The following is a 16,800-nucleotide window of genomic DNA, read 5'->3' on the forward strand; positions in this document are numbered from 1 at the left end:
CCTCCTGATCATCTGCATGGTCCACAATCAAGTCTGTTCCTTTCGTCAGTGAATGGACCTAAATTGATATCTTTTTTTTTTTAACATTTCCATATATCTAAAATCCAACATTGAGGGAGTCAAACAAGTCATGAATCTTCACAAAACTGAAAACAAAAAAGCAAGAAAATGTCAATATTATCGGTTCATCGTTTCAGTCGACGGGAGCTTGAAGGCTTCAAGCTGACAAACGTAATCCGGAGAGCACCATCTTTGTAGCATTAGCTTGGTTTTGAACCAGCAAAGTGCCGCCGTGGCCGTTTAGAGGAAGTTTATGATTTAAAAAAATCATTTTAGGCTCATAGCAGACAGGATTGACCTCACTCAACTCATTTTCATTCGATGGACGTGAAGCGTCAGAACTGGACTAGCCTGTTCCTCACACCAATCACAACTAACCTCAAGAATACCATCGCTGGACACACAGAAGCTAACACACACACGCTACTTTCAAACGGACTGCGTTTCCTCGGACCTCCGGCTTGGTCGCGGTCCGCGCTGCTTCCTTTGGGTCTCATTTGTTCAAAGCAATACCACGTGGACGGTGAGACGCCGGCGACCGCCGTCGTTCGGGCTCCACAGCGGACGGTCACAGTTTTACAGACCCAGTCGAGTGCCGTTTGTGGTCCGTCAGGCCGTGGCGATTGGCTGAGCGATTTATTGACCTGTTTCCAGGTAGTTCAGTGTCTTTTTGTACTATTGTGAACACAGAGGCCATTCTTCTGTCCGTCCGGCAAACGCAGCGCCTCACGTCGTACGTCGGGAGAGGAATCGGACTTCCGCTGAGCTCGACTGGAGCTCACGCAAAGCACATGGGAAGGAAACAAGCAAGCACCAACTACCTACTGAACATTGCCTTAATACCTTTGATATGATCTTCAACAAGGACTGGACTCGACGGGACTTTGGCGTCATCTGGTGGCAGCAGGAAGAAATGCATCCTGAGACATTTCAACGGGCGGTCAGTCCAGCCAAAGCAGGGTTATTACATTAATAATCTTATAAGGTCTATCACTATAAATATTTTAGAAATGTTCAAAGAAAGTTGAAGGAAATGCCCTGTTTTCTATATTTGTAGTCCATCCTCAGCTTCGGCAGGCTTCACACGGGAGGCTCTGGCTCGGTGAGCCGACGATCCAACAGTCCGGCAGAGCTCGTCGGCCTTTGTTCCTTTGAGCTAAGTAAGGACACATCGATTTTCCAACACAATACATTTCATATCAACATTTCTAGATACCAGCAAATGTTTTATTCTCATGGTAACAATAACAAGCACACAACAGACACATGTACAGACCGTCTGCTTGAGGGACGGTTTTGTTGCTGAAACATTAATTGACTGGCGCTGTCGTAAAGCAACCCAGAGTCGTCCGGAGGAAGGTTGGTTCAATCATCCCGTTGACCACTGCTAGTTGTTCCCATCGGGGTTCCAGAGGTTGACAGACTCCCGTTTGTTCTGTCCCTTCAACCCGGCGTCCGTCCGAGCTTCACATGGTCGAAGGCGATCCCTCGGACGTCAAACGTCTGGTCAACAGTCGACCAAGGAGCCTCCTAATCAGACGGTCGAACCGCCTCAAACTCAAGCTCCAGTCCTCAGCTGGGCCAAGACTTGAGATCAAACACATCAGAGGTTTGCAGAAACTCTAACTTGAGAGCGTACTGTATTTTCCGGACTATAGGTGGCACTTAAGGACGAAGTTCATTTTCTCAAACTTGAATGTTTGAGTATTTCCACATGGGGCAGCCCGACACACTGAAAGACACAGTACAACCAAATAACCTTATTTTCCAGACAATAAGTCACCGTTTTTGAAGTTGTTTGACTGCTCATGTCTTTTGTATTAAATCTAGCAGTACATACCATCTGTGACCACTAGATGTCCCTGTATGACCACAGAAAGCTGTCATAGTACCACAGAAAGACCTCCATTGTTAGCTAAGCGTTAGCTAAGTGCTACATATAGTCCTGAAAATTCGGTATCTGAATCAAATCCTCGCGTTTCTTGAGGAGGTCCACATAAGAAGTGCCAGTAAAGGTCTACGAATGTTTTGTTTTTTTTCCCCAACACCATGTGGGTATTTCCTGGGTTTTCTGTAATTTGGCAGCTTCTTCAGTGGACACCACGTCGTTATGGGGGTGGGGGTGGTTGTTGGGGGTCTTGCTCACAGACTGGAGAGGGACAATCAGAGGGGGCGGGGCAAGCTGCCCGGCCCCTCCCCCACCCAGAGCTCATGCACGCACACTCAAACTGTTTTGTTACATGAGTTAATATGCTGTATATTTCTGGATCTGTTTGATACTGTGGTGTTCATGTAGTGTCCTGCTCGGGGATGGGGTGCGGGTTTGGGGGTTTCAGGGGGTCTGTGGGTTCAGTTCAGTATCTCTGACCTTTTGTTTCCAATTGGAGTTGTTCTGTTACTCTTTTTTTGTGTGTGTGGGGGGGGGGGGGGGGGGGGGGGACTGCCATATTTTGTCTTTTTGTTAAATGGATCCTGAATAATCACGAACACATTCCTGACTCCTGACGACACAGCGTGTCCGCCCCGCTCACATGTATATAAAGTGCATATATGTACACATGTGCAATACACGCTATTGGAGCAATCTCTTACTGTGACTGGTGATGCCCCCCTCCCCCACCCCCCAGGTCCCTCCTGGTCCTGGTTCCACCTGGGCCCGGTTCAGGGCGACACATCCATTTTTGATGACTCTCACTGTATCGTTGTGACGTTGATCCTGATCTGTTTCTTTGTTTTGTGTTTTTTTTTTTTAAGTGGGCCTGTTGTTGAATTTGTCTGGAAACTCAATAAAGCAATTCACTGACTGCTCTGATGCTCCCTGGTCACCCCGTCTGTCTCCTGCTGGTTCCTCACAGCTGGTTCTTCTGGTGGTCTGAAACCACTGGAAACACGAACGGCGCCCTCCAGTGGTTGGAGTGGCAGGGTTAAGACCAGATCATGCTCAATATACCATCCTTAGCTTCACTAAATACACTTCAGTCTTTTATTTTCACCACCTCCAATAATGTGATGGTTTTAGATCAGTAGATCAGCAGATAATCTGGGACCAGGTTTTGTTGGGAGTAAAGGAAACGTGAAATCTTTGATATTATTTAAAACTTTATGTCACAAATCAATTATAGAAACTTTGAGCAGAGATTACAAAACTGTCCATTTGAAATCCTCATATGGCAACATGTAGAGGACTTCCAGGTGAGGGACACTTCATGACCGCTATGGTCCAAGTGGAGGCCCCTGTGGTCCCCTGGCGGCCCCCAGAGGGGCTCAGCTCTCGGGGGAGTAGATCTTGACCAGGTGCTGCAGTTCGGAGGGGAACCCGGTCAGCGGACAGCGGCGGTTGGCCTTGACGTAGTTGTAGATGCAGCGGTAGCAGAAGACGAAGCCGGAGGTGGACAGCGCGGTGGCGTTGGACCGGAGGTGGAGACAGAGCGGGCAGCTCCTGCGGTCGGCGGACTGCTGCAGGTGGAGCGGCGGCGGGGGGGCGGGCATCGACGTCAGGCTCTTCACGGCGCTCTGGTTGTCTGAGGAGTACCACCAGTCCAGGAACTGCAGGAAGAAGACACCCAGAGAGAGGGAGGTGGACAGGGACAAGGCCACGCCCCTCGCCACCCGGGAAAGGAACCACCAGGCTCTGTGGAGGCAAGAGAGACCGTTATCCGGAGGAACCGCAGCTCAGAGTACCTGACACGTCGCGGCCGGTACCTTCCATCGGCCGGACCGCCGCCGGCGTCGCCACCGCCCTGCTGCATGTCTCGGAGGTCTCTGGCGTTGAGCCGGAGCAGCCGGACTCTGGCCAGCCACAGCAGAGGACTGTGGGTGTTGGCCTTCCCGAAGACGAAGAGCAGCTGCTGGCAGAAGATCCAGGCCTGCCAGGCTGAGCTGACGTACGGGTACGCCGCCACGGCGGCCCGGTACAGCCGCCGAGTCCGGCTCTGGCTCAGCCGGATGGAGAAGTCGTCCTCGTCCCGCTGCCGGGCCAGCGTGGCGTCCAGCTTGGCCCGCAGGTACGGCACCAGGCAGAGGAGCAGCAGGGAGCGCCAGCGGGCGGCGCCGGGCAGGCCCAGCCGGGCGGAGAGGCCCCGCCCACACGGGACTCTCTTCAGACTGTAGAAGTTCTCTGAGAAGGAGGCGCTGCAGTGGGACAGGAAGTGGTTCTGCAGGAGGAGGTCCAGCAGCAGGTAGAGCTCGTCGAAGCTCCGCCACAGGAAGCCGAACCGCGAGGGGTTGGACTCCGCCAGAACCTGGACGGGTCAGAACAGAGTTCCCATCAGGACCGCCGTCACAGTGACGCCGTGACCCCGAGTCCAATGCTCGCCGCTCGCCGCTCACCTTGACGGCGTGCCTCAGCGCCGGTTTGACCGCCTCCATCAGAGACTCCTGAGCCAGGACCTCGAAGATGGACGGCTGCTCCAGGGCAGCGGTGGAGGTGAGGTGGGCGCCCGCCTCCGCCATGGCTGCTTCTGCAGAAACAAGTCCAGTGAGGATCTGAACCTGGACCAGGTCATGATCTGAACCTGGACCAGGTCATGATCTGAACCTGGACCAGGTCATGATCTGAACATGGGACTGGATCACGTTCTACGGGGACGCACTGGAGCCACAAACGAGTTACAAACTAAAGTCTGAATAAATTTCCTCTGCGATTAATAAAGTATTTCTGTTCTGCTGTATTCTGCACACTACAGTCAAGCTACAGCTACAGACAGCAGCCCCACTGCAGCCACACTGCAGCCACAGCCACTACCTGGTCCACCGGCGTCACTACCGTCTCCTCCTCTCCACCAACATGAGCAGCTCCGCCGGTCTGTCGATGTGTGTCGATGTCCGAACTCCGCCGCGCTCACTCAGCGGGAAACACACTCCGCTACACACATCGCAGCCGTGCAGGTGTCCCGCTCCGCCGCCATCTTACTCCGGGCACTCGTCATTTCCTTGTTGTGCTGCTTACGTTGTGACGTCACGACGTACGAGGCATGAGTGTCTGCGGTGACGATTTTGATTTTTCTTTAAAAAAAAAAAAAAAACAAATAATAAAATTATGTCTGCTATAACTGTATTCCAATTGCATTGATTTCGAAAAAAATATCTAAATTAAATTAATAAAAAAAAAATGTTAAAGCTCTTTTGTAGAAATTGATCTCATGATTTTCTACCAAACGAATTTTTCAAACACTGGATTCTAATTGATTAATTGAAATGATGTTTACGAAAAAAAAAATCCTTAATTTTGTTTTAATTATTTTTTCACTTTGGAAGAGTTCAAACATGAACTCTTCATGAATGAATGAATGAATGACACATGAATGAAAAGCGAGTGAAAATAAGGATGGCAGTGACAGAAGTATCACAATGTTATTGTTCATCCTAAGATAAACAGATTGTGTTGATTGTGTGGTTTTCATTTGTCTGTATAAATTATGGGTATGTTTTGTAATATGTATATAAGCATGATGATTAATCATTAATTAATAAGTTTAAAAAAGGAGGAAAGATGGGGAAAGAAGAGAGGAGGAGAGGGTGACAAGGGTGGGGGGCGGCGGCGGGGGGGGGGGGGGGGGGGGGGGGCAGGAAACAGATCCACAGGATTAGAGGATTACAGACTCAGCAGAGCAGCTCGGAGGTTCAGCATCACTCTGTCTCCTCTCATCCGCTTGTTCTCCTCTCGTCTCCAGAGGTCCTGGTTCAGGACCAGCAGCCATGCAGGGGTCCAGGATCCATCATGGACAAGGCCCTCCTGTCCCTCAGCTCAGCAGGTGAGACCCGAACCTAATCCAGACCTTATCAGCCCTGACCCTGACCCAGACATCATCAGTCCAGAATCTGATCCAGACCTCATCACCCATGAACCTGGTCCAGACCTCATCAGTCCTGAACCTGATCCAGACCTCATCAGTCCTGAACCTGGTCCAGACCTCATCAGTCCAGAGCCCGATCCAGACCTTCTCTTTGTTTCTGTGCTTCTGATGGTTTCGTGATAAAATCCAGTTTGTGTTGATTCGCTGTGACGGAAACAACACGAACCGTTGGACAGGGATTATGTTTGTGCCGGGACAGACTGGATTATAATGTCCCTGCTGGTCTGATGGTTCAGATTATGTAATTACAGTCAGAGGAAACGAGGCGGAATCAAATGTGCCGGATCCAGACCGATGAGAACAAAACTTCTGGAAAGACAGAAAAATCCTCCGAATCTAGAGAAAAGAGGACAAGAGACACCGAGATTCCTGAAGACCGTCTGTCCTTTCCAGAGTGTTTACATGCTGAAAATGTGACTGTGGTGAGTTTTTTAGTGTGTTCTGTTCATCCACAGCAGATCCTCCCCGTGGCTTTGTTTTCCCTGAAGTGGCATCGATGGGGGCTGGACAGCTTGGTGAGGAGACCAGCAGAACCAGACCTTCATCAGACCGTCTTTGACTGATCCTCCTCTCGCCCCATAAACCATCTGGAGGAACATGAACGTTCGGTCCGCGGCCCTCCTCTTCCTCTTCCTCCTGCAGCTCCCCCTCCCACCGGCCCGGTCCGAGTGTCCGCCCCGATGTCTGTGCTACGAGCACGGCGACATGGTGGACTGCCGGGGCGGGGGCTTCCGGAACGTTCCCCGGGGTCTCCCGCACGGCTCCTGGCTCCTGGAGCTGGGGGGAAACAACCTGAGCGTGGTGGGCGGCCACGCTTTCAGCGGACTGTGGTCTCTCAGGGTGCTGGTGCTGACCAACAGCCAGATCCAGGACCTCCAAGCTCAGGTGAGGACCGAGGCGGCTCAGGTGTTGGAAGGTTCTCCGGCTGAAGCATCAGGAGGCAGCAGGACGTCCTCAGTCCGGCTGTGACCGGTTCAGTCTGGACGCTCAGTAACCAGACCAGTCGCGCCATGTAAACACTGTAATCTGATTAGGCCGAAGAAACTCCCATCAGCAGCTGCCTCCTCCTCTCGCAGGCTTTTTCCTCCTTGTCCTTCCTGGAGAAGCTGGACCTGAGCTGGAACCTGCTGACCCGTCTCCCGCTGGACTTCTCCTCCAGTCTGTCTTCTCTCAAAGAGCTTCGACTGGAGCACAACAGGCTGGAGCAGCTGTCAGCGACCAGGTATGACTCACCTGGCCCGAGGCGTCACGAAGGAGTCAGTACAGGACGGTCTATAGAGGAGTCTACACAGAGTGCACTCTATACTCTTTCACACACACTAAGTGGCACCATTTAACCTCACATGCATGTTTGTAGACCATGAGTACCACGAACTTTGAACCAGAGTCCGAGTGGAAGCCAACACACACACACACACACACACACACACACACACACACACACACACACACACACAGAGTCTTGTATTTCTATCCTTGTGGGGACCGTCCATTGACTCCCATTCATGTCCAGCCCCTAACCCTGACCCTTACCCTAACCCTAACCCACACCACAACAAAGCCTAACCCTAAAGAAATGTTTTTGCACTTTTACTTTTTTCAGTAACAACAACATGGTCAAGAAAACACTGTTTCTCCTACTTAGGACCGGAAAAAGGTCCCCACAAGGCACGTCGTTCCACGTTTTGCTATCCTTGTGGGGACATTTGGCCCCGACAAGGATAGAAATACAAGAACACACACACACACACACACACACACACACACACAGGAGAGCATACCACGGTCTATATTCGAACCCAGGACTATCTGCCGATGGAGCAGGGCCACTGACCACTGCTCCACCGTTCTCATGTTTCATTTGAACATAATGCCACTTACAGTTTGGCCACATCCACGCTTTGTGGAAACAAATGGCATTAAAATAAATTACTGCAGCACGAAAAATTACAAATTATACAATAAAACAATCCAGAGCCTTCATTTAATGCTTCTATAATAATCTTTCAAACAAATTGATCTTAAACCTCTAACTGATATCCCACAATTTGGGGCTGAACACAAACTTATGTCAGTATAGTAACCAATAACTGAAACATCTTTGACTGAATTAATTTTTTTAAGAATTTTGTTGAGGTTAGTTGCAAATGGTTGGGCGAACAGTCAAATACTCCAACGCTCCAAGATCTTTTTTTTTTTTTCAAAAGATTTACCTTTTTACTCAAGAACTGCAATTCCAGCTTACTGGGATGAACTTTTTTTAACCCCCTTTTATCAAAAATGACTGCGTACTCAAAGTCCATGACTTAAACAAACAGGATCGTGAGAAATCAGTAAATAACACTTATGTTATTTAAGCAAGCAGAAGTAGAGAGTAGCTGAATGAAACAGTGTTTTCTATGGTTTCATAAAAAAAGAGAAGTTTGGAGGTGAGGGGTGGACTGGATCTAACAGACCGGTGTTTGGTTTAGAAATCAGAGGTCTCTGGTGAAGAGACTCATGGGTCTGTGGCGGCTTAGCGGACTTTATCTTCACTTATCTAATAGTTTGTGTGTTCGCCTTGTATCTTCCCCTCAGTTTGGAGTTCCTGGACAGTCTGGAGAAGTTGGACCTCAGCTGGAACCACCTGGCCTCGGCGGGCCCCGGGCTCTTCAGGGGCCTCTCCAGGCTCCGCATGCTCTTCCTACACAACAACAGACTGACGGCGGTGCAGCAGGGGAGTCTGGACATGCTGCCTGGACTGGAGGTCGACACTCACTGACATGGGTCCAAACCTTTAACCCTCATGAGTGGCTGACGGAGGTTTCTCCACCTGAAGCTGTGACTGGAATCACATCATTCACGTTTCTACTTTTTGCAAAGTGTGTGTGTGGTAGTGGGGCTATGCAGTGGGTTATGGGAAATAAAGTACACAGAGAAGTACGGGAAAGGGGTGGAGTGTGGAGGGGGTGGAGGTATAGGATGTGTGTGTGTGTGTGGTGAGCTTGGAGTCCAAGAGTTCATGTATGCAGGTGAGTCGTCCCGGAGTCCAGAGCGTCTCTCTTCAGCTGCTAACAGGCCTCAGTCCAGCCGTCAGGGTCACGGCGTCTGAGGAAGTGTTGGTGTTTGAAGTTTTGATCATGTGAATATTGTGTTTTTATTGATACTGATTATGAGTTAACATGACAACAGCTTCACTTCAGGCGTTTCACACAGTTCAGTGGTAAAAACTAGACGACTTTGTGTTCAGGGTCATGGAGGTCCTGGTCTAACTATGGGAGAGGATGTACTGTAGTACTTCCTGCAGTACTTCCTGGACTGATCCCACTGGCTAGACTCCGTTAACCACCAGTCATTTGGGTGTAATTTGGTCCGAACAAGAGTTAGTAAAATGTGCAGTGGTGAACTCTGCAGAGAGGACAAGTGTCTGATTCCCTGTTCGCTCCCTGCAGGTTCTCCAGTTGAGCAACAACAACATCTCTCAGATCGACCCCGAGGCTCTGGCGCCGCTCTCCAGCCTGGCGGTTCTGGTTCTGGTGGGAAACAACCTGCAGCACCTCAAGTTCAAGACCTTCCTCAGCCTGCACACGGCAGCAACGCACATCCAGCTGTCAGGTGGGATGGAACCCGCACACTCTCCCCTCGTGAGGCGGCAGCTCTTCTCTAACGCCGACCATCTGGCTTCCAGGGAACCCTTGGAGCTGCGACTGCGAGCTGCAGCGCGTCTTCGGTAAGATCCTGCACGTTCGGCACCTCCACGTGGACGACTACCGCAACGTGACGTGCCGGGACCCCCCGCAGCTCCGGGGGGCCTCGCTGGCCTGGGTGGACAGCCAGCTGTGTGTGGCGGAGACCGCCACCGTGCTGGTCATCACCGTGACGGTGCTGGTCACCGTGGTGGCGGCCGTGGTGATGGCGGAGAGAAACCGGAAGAGGAACCGCGGCAGGAACTGGGACACCGAGTCTCAGACTCAGACTCATTGCCCTCCGTCCTGAGGGCGGGTGGAGGGGTCCGGACTGTTCTGAAACATGGAGCACGGTACAGCGAGTCTGGAAGACCTGATGGGGGCTTTAGTTTTGCATTTACAGAACTTCGGTGATGAACTTTGCTTGAAGTCTCACTGGTAAATGATACTGCAGACTCAGTTCGTGCTGCTGGATTCGAATCTGCCCCTGAACACATGTCGTGGACACGGCGTCCCCTCAGAATTCACATGAACATGCTCGGTTTCGTACCCTCTCCTACTTCTGTGTGTATAGAATCTTAATATTATATTGATATTAACCTTTTCCATTCACTATCTGCACCTTTTGATGAGCCAGTCCGAGCGAACTAAGAGTGAGGACAGGTAGGGTGAACGGACAGCTCGTCCAAAAATACAAGCCTGGACAGCTCGTCCATGTGATTCCAGGCATTCTGTCCACGACTAATCTTTTCAGCATTATTGAGTATTTAGAAAATTTAATTTCTTTTTGAAGGATTTCAAAGTATATTTGAAAATAAGATATATATTTGCAATACTTGACACATTTGGAAGGATTACTAATTATATTTGACAGAAAACAAAGGATTTGTTTCATCATGAAGGGTTGGGGTTGGCGTAAGGTGTGATAAGCTCTTTTTGAGCACATCTCAGGTGTAATCTGACCAATACATGTGTAAGGGACGAGGAATATGTTCAGTTTGAGCAAATCTCAAGACATACAAATCCATATGATTCGCTACTAAATATATATGGGCGTATGGAAAATATATAAAATATCAGTTAGAAATAACAATACATGAAGGAACATTGTACAGAATTTGTTTTCCTCAAAAAATTCTGAAATCTAATCCATGGACAAGTTCCCCTACAATCAACCGGATTCAGCAGGACAGGGGGGACAGGTGAACACAGGGACACCTGGGTTTGTTGGATTAACAGTGAGAGAAAGCAGGAGAATGAGTTTTAGCAGAGCCGAGGACCTCTGGCACGGATTTAAAACTCCTACCACATGATGCCGTTTGTCTGTCAGAAAAAGAAACAGCTTTTTAAACTAATGCATCATTAATCCAGGCAGATTACTGCAAAATAAAAGGCCTATAAATACAAACAGGGGAATGGCAGACTGACCACATCGTGAATGGACATCGTTTTAATGGGTTTTCCAGCTGGACGGAACAGACTGGAATAACAGTGGGATTAGAGGGAGATTATTGACCTGACGGACTGAGTGACGACACGGCTCATGGCAAGCAGACGGTGGAAGCAAACCTCTGACTTTTACGTCCTCATGGATGAATTTTGGGAGAACAGGCTGTTTCCAGCTGAGGAAGACGAGCGTTCACACACTGAAGGGTCTTTGGAGAGCGAGCTCAGCTCTCCTGTCAAAACCCGCTGATGTTAAAGGCGTGTGAGGATGAACCTGAACCACGCGTGAGTGATGAATGTAACAATAGAAAACCATGCAAACTCCACTTTGAACCCATGAGGCCAGAGCACAAACCTCCATGTTACTTCCAGAAATTTAAGGCAATAAAATAAACTTATAACATTACCTGGACCAAAAGTTGCACCTGAAAATCACCAGATTCATCCAGAAGATAAATAACATATCAGACACATTCATTCCTTCATGTCAAGTACCTGTAAATAATCCAGCTGCTGTGAAAGATTCTGTCAATTTTTTCCTCAGCATTAAGCCATGATTAGACTTCTTAGTTTTCTTCATCCGTAACAGTTCCCATTCTTCTGCAAAATTTTTCGCGCTGAACAAAAAAACTATATATGAGATGGTGATAGAGAGACATTTTACCATTTCCATGTATGCTTGCAGTAACAGACTAATCTGAACAGTGTTCTCTTTCGTCTGATGGAGCCCTTCATCTCCAGGAGAACACTCTCTGTGGTTTTACTGGACTGTTTGGAACTGTCACACTGAATAAAGACCTCTGGAAGGAACCTAATGGGGCTTTTCTACTCTGTTATGCTCACAAACAGCTGGAGAGGAGCGGAGGGAGGCTCGTCACGTTGCGTCACAGCTCCACGACAGAACATTTCTGTTGATTTTATTAAGCAAATTCCAACAGTCTCCTGTACCGAAACTGACTGCAGTGATGTCAATGCACTCTCTTAAAGGTCAATGTTTCACAGAGGAAATCTGTCGGCTCTCAAACACACAGGGCAGCTTGTGTCATGTTTGGTTTTCATGTACTGCAGCTTGCTTTGGCCACGAGAGTCCGGGCACCAAATAGGATTCTTCCTCTATGTACCCATCAAGACATTCACTTGTTGTTTAGTCCATCAAAAACACTGATCCACGTATGTTTCATACATCCTTCATCCACCCATCCATGTGCACAAACAGAGGATATCTCTTTATGACCCATAAATGCTACATTATGTTTCCTCTGTATTTCCGTTTTTGAGCTTGGTGTCACTCCAAAATTAAAGATACAAAATTCTCCTTAAATCGAGCGCATTGTCAGAAATTCTGAAGTCCTAATGTATCAAAACAAGCATTTTCTCCAGGTAAGAGCTGACTTCCTACATTACCCCCTCTCATTAATGGCAACATAGCTAGTGCTCGCTTAACCGTTGCTTGTACGTTTGTTTTGTGCTATTTTGTCCTGCTTATTGGACCCCACTATGGCTGTTAACCACATGATGGATGTTAGCTTGGCTGCTGCTGGTGGAGCCGCTGTTCCTGGTTATTGGTCACTCGTCTGGCTGTTTTGTGACATGACTAGTTCTAGCTTTAGCCTAGTAACAACCGAACCAGGAGAGTGGTGCAGTCAGGGATGGTGCACACAACTTGAGGTCTTTTTGGCAGGGTGGGGGTCGCCTCAGAGGAACCAACCCACTGTCCACTTGGTTTTCCATGAGGGGAACCATCAGCCTCTGGGACAAGATGTGCTGGTGCACCCTTGGCCAGAGGGCCTCCGTTATCCATTTTGGCCACTTTCTCTGTTCCTCTGATCTGACGGACACCCCACAGAATTTTACTGGAGGGCCACATGCTGTTGCTGGTGGCCCCCTTCTGGCCAGCTCAGGTGTGGTTCCTGTGCTGCACAGACTCTCTTGCAGCAAACTGTGGTCCCATTCTGTCACCAACTCTTCTTATACATTTGGCTGCTGGGAGGCCCGAATTGCTGCTGAGCAGCTGTGCTGAACCTGTCAGGTGGACCATGTTAAATGTCAGAGCACCGTCCACACTGCTGCAGTCGGATAGGAGGTGGAAAGCTGTTAAGTGTTGCAACATCCAAAGGGAGGACCCCGAGCTTTGCCCAGTCCCTACGGTCTAGGATTTCTTGCATACACACTTTGTTGATCAGCCCATTATGTCTGAAGTGGCATCTGGATGTTAGGGGTGCCACTCTAAGTCCGAATATTGTCTTTTTCCCAAATGTGCCTCTGGATCTACCGGCTATTCGGCCTTTAAGGCTTGTACAATATGGCTCTCCATCGAGCATCTTTGAGATAGGAAGAAACTAATGTGCCCAATAAGAGATGGTTTATTGATGCTACCATGGGTATTCGCACCTCCAAACAGCCTTTGGTCTATTTATGTGAGTCGTTTGTCTCGCCAGTCCTATGACTAATAGAATGTAAACAAAGAAACTTCTGCCCAAAGCTTAGGTCAAGGTCAAGGTCAAGGTTTATTTCTATAACACATTAAATACAGAAAACTCTGCCCAAAGTGCTGCACATGTTGATAACACCATAAAAAGAAAAAAAAAAACAATAGAAAAATACAAAAGTTTAAAAACAATAACTTACAAAAATGTCCAGCTCAGCTTGTGTTGAACGCCAGAGCAAATAAATGTGATTTTAACAAAGACTTAAAACACTCAACAGATGAAGCAGAACGAATGTTCAGAGGGAGCGCATTCCAGAGTTTAGGACCAACGACCGCAAACGCCCTGTCACCTCTGGCTTTCAGTCTCGATCGGGGACAGGTTAAGAGCAGCTGGTCACATGACCGCAGGGCTCTTACAGGAGGTACAAACACAACATTTCAGACAAATATTCGGGGGCCAGACCATTCAAAGATTTAAATACAAGCAGTAAAATTTTAAATTGAATTCTAAAAGACACAGGGAGCCAATGAAGTGACTGAAGCGCAGGAGTAACATGATCGAAGCGCCTTCTCCCTGTGAGGAGGCGAGCAGCGGCATTCTGTACCAGCTGTAGGCGACGAATGGATGAAGCGTCCAGACCATAATATAGGGAATTACAATAATCCAGACGTGCCGTAATGAATGTGTGAATTAATTTTTCCAACTGGTCAGAGGGCAAGTAGGATTTCACTTTGGCGATCAGTCGCAGCTGGAAGCAGCTGGCTTTCACCACAGCACTGATTTGCTTCTCTAGTTTAAAAGAACTGTCGATGATGACGCCGAGGTTCTTTACACAAGAACTGTGAGGAACTCCGAGGTCAAAGGCAGGAACAGGTTCACCAAACACAATTACTTCAGTTTTGTTCTCATTTAGGTTCAGAAAATTAAATTTCAGCCAGTCTTCAGGCAATTTTGAAGAGACTGGAATGACCCACTTTCAGATGTGAGTGGCATGTAGATCTGTATATCGTCAGCGAAACAATGAAAGGAAATTTGATGTTTTCTAAAAATTGAGCCAAGTGGCAACAAATATAAAGAAAACAGAGTCGGACCCAGTATAGAGCCCTGGGGAACTCCACACGTAAGCCTAGCTTTAGCTGATGAAAAAGAGCCGACGTTTACAGAGAACTGTCTCCCAGTAAGATATGACCTGAACCATTCCAAAGCAGTGCCTTTTATTCCAACACATGATTCCAGCCGCAGTAATAAAATCTCATGGTCCACGGTATCAAAGGCTGCAGTGAGATCTAACAGCACCAGGAGAGCTGGCTGACCAGAGTTCATTGTTAAAAGCAGATCATTAAAAATTTTTATCAATGCCGTTTCTGTGCTGTGGCATGATTTAAAACCAGATTGAAATTTTTCTGCAATTTTGTTTAAATTCAAGTGACACTGCAGCTGAGAAAGTACAGCTTTTTCTAAAACCTTCGACAGAAAGGGCAACTTAGAGATTGGCCTATAGTTAGACAACACTGAAGGATCCAAGCTGTGCTTTTTTAGGAGGGGTTGAACGACAGCATGTTTAAAAACGTCAGGAACACAGCCTGAGCTCAGTGAAGTATTTATCAGCTTCAGGAAGAAGGGTCCGATCACATCAAAAACCGATTTTAAAAGTTTTGGGGGGAGACTGTCAAGTGGACAGTCAGATGGTTTTAGGCTTTGAACCACTTGAGAGAGTTCCGACAAAAACACAGGCTCAAAAAGACTGAGAGCCACAGAATCAAGGGAACACCCAGTATCTAAACCAGAACCGGCAGCAGCACATTGAGACCTGATATTTACAATTTTTTCAGTAAAAAAGGAGCAAAACTTTTCATACAACGTGGCGCTTGGAACGATACCATTAGAAGCAACAGGGTTAACCAGCCTAGCAGCTTAGTTGCTCTTATCTCTATCATGAGGTATAAATGTCCGCAGAGAGGTGTCCAGGTGTCTGTAGCATCGTTGGTTCAGATAAACTAGACCGCTGTATCAGCTGAGAGAGGTTCACTGGATTATTTGCTTATTTGCTCTCTCTCTCTCTCTCTCTCTCTCTCTCTCTCTCTCTCTCTCTCTCTCTCTCTCTCTCTCTCTCTCACTTTGTGTGTGTGAGTGTTGTCCTTTCTGGGTGCAGATTCCCTGTGAAGCCACATGGAGTGACTAAGGTCAGAACTGCAGCAGAAATATGAGCTCCACAAAGGTACTGTCTGCCTGTTTTCTGTCTCCTGCCTGTAGTCTGCATGTTGTCTGCCTGTTGTTTTATTTGCTCATTGTTCTGTTATTTTGTCATATTTTCTTCCTGAATGTCTTGTTGCAGATATCTCTAACTTTCCTGTCCCTGACCGTGCTGTGTGTGATTGATTTGGTTGCTTCTGATCCGGCGCACAGAGTGAGTGACCTGATCGTCACGTTTACGTCTCGTCCTCTGCTTGTTCTTCTGCCAACTCACCTTCATTCTGACTGTGTCCACAGATCAGCCGTCAGACGGCAACCACACAAGGTAGGAAGTGTGGGCTATGAATTCATGCAATATTATGTAAAAACTGAATAAACATAAGGAAATATTGTTTTGTTGCATAAAAATCAAAATCAAAATCAATTTTGGGACCCAGGCCTTATGTTTGACAGACCTGGCCTAAGGGATCCACATAAGTTTTCCGCCCTGTGCATTATTGTAAGTTTGATGAAAATGAGAAAGCATTTTAAAGGGCAGTTCCGGTTTTTTGACACCTGGACCTTATTTCTAGGTGTGTGCATGCTCATATACTCACTCAGACAAACATTGTGCAGCTCGGAGTCCTTCAGAAGTTATTTAGATCCAACCGATGTAGCCGCACTAGCGGGGGTGCCACAGCAATGGAGCGTTAGCGCTGGACATAATCTCTGCAAAGTCGCTCATTTCGGCTGTATTTTTCCTCCATCGGCGCTGGGTTGCCTTTCGGTCGGAAGGGGGGCCTCCGGCGGTGTCCCGCGGCCTGGCTCGGAGCGCGCATCCGCCGGGCGGCGGAGATCTGGATTCTCCCGGCGAGGAGAGCGCTCTGGCCGTCGCATGTCCCGCGGCCGGCGTGGAGCGCGCATCCGCCGGGGAGCAGAGATACGCTTCCTCCCGGCGAGGAGAGAGCTCCGGCCTCGGCGCGGAGCGCGCATCCGCCGGGGAGCGGAAATACGCATCCTCCCGGCGAGGAGAGACGTCCAGCGGCCCAGCGGCCGCGCGTGAGCCGTGTGTCTTCGCCGGTGTCCGGAGCCTCCGTGGAGCAGCTGAGGGCCGTTTTCCAACTCGGCCCCTGGAAGTCAGACGCCGGGGCACCGTGACAGCTGAGGCCGACT

General features: G+C 48.6%; 1 protein-coding gene and 1 long non-coding RNA gene across 2 annotated transcripts in view; both read right to left on the reverse strand.

Moving 5' to 3' along the window:
- LOC115387114 (uncharacterized) overlaps window positions 1-14,656 on the reverse strand; it is a 40,530-nt gene extending 25,874 nt beyond the window's left edge. Inside the window, exons 1-3 of the long non-coding RNA XR_003931340.1 lie at window positions 14,645-14,656; window positions 11,791-11,794; window positions 6,675-6,683 (exon numbers count right to left, since the gene is read on the reverse strand). This is a non-coding gene — a long non-coding RNA (uncharacterized LOC115387114). The remainder of the gene's footprint in view (window positions 1-6,674; window positions 6,684-11,790; window positions 11,795-14,644) is intronic.
- pex12 (peroxisomal biogenesis factor 12) lies at window positions 3,131-4,972 on the reverse strand. The gene is made up of 4 exons (XM_030089686.1): window positions 4,805-4,972; window positions 4,390-4,520; window positions 3,763-4,301; window positions 3,131-3,691 (listed from the first exon to the last, which is right to left on the reverse strand). Exons 2-4 carry the CDS (start codon window positions 4,510-4,512, stop codon window positions 3,325-3,327), a joined length of 1,029 nt encoding a protein of 342 aa, XP_029945546.1. The 5' UTR covers window positions 4,513-4,520; window positions 4,805-4,972; the 3' UTR covers window positions 3,131-3,324.
- Window positions 14,657-16,800: the final 2,144 nt, after the last annotated feature.

Source organism: Salarias fasciatus, chromosome 4 (assembly GCF_902148845.1).
Source record: "Salarias fasciatus chromosome 4, fSalaFa1.1, whole genome shotgun sequence".
Lineage (NCBI taxonomy): Eukaryota > Metazoa > Chordata > Actinopteri > Blenniiformes > Blenniidae > Salarias > Salarias fasciatus.

What these genes read in the sequence shown, in the direction of transcription:
- pex12 (XM_030089686.1), bottom strand. Translation starts at nt 4,512, where the DNA reads ATGGCGGAGGCGGGCGCCCACCTCACCTCCACCGCTGCCCTGGAGCAG. An exon ending in CGCTGAGGCACGCCGTCAAG is followed by an intron (nt 4,302 to 4,389) that starts GTGAGCGGCGAG and finishes TGACCCGTCCAG; the next exon opens with GTTCTGGCGGAGTCCAACCC. An exon ending in GGCGGTCCGGCCGATGGAAG is followed by an intron (nt 3,692 to 3,762) that starts GTACCGGCCGCG and finishes TTGCCTCCACAG; the next exon opens with AGCCTGGTGGTTCCTTTCCC.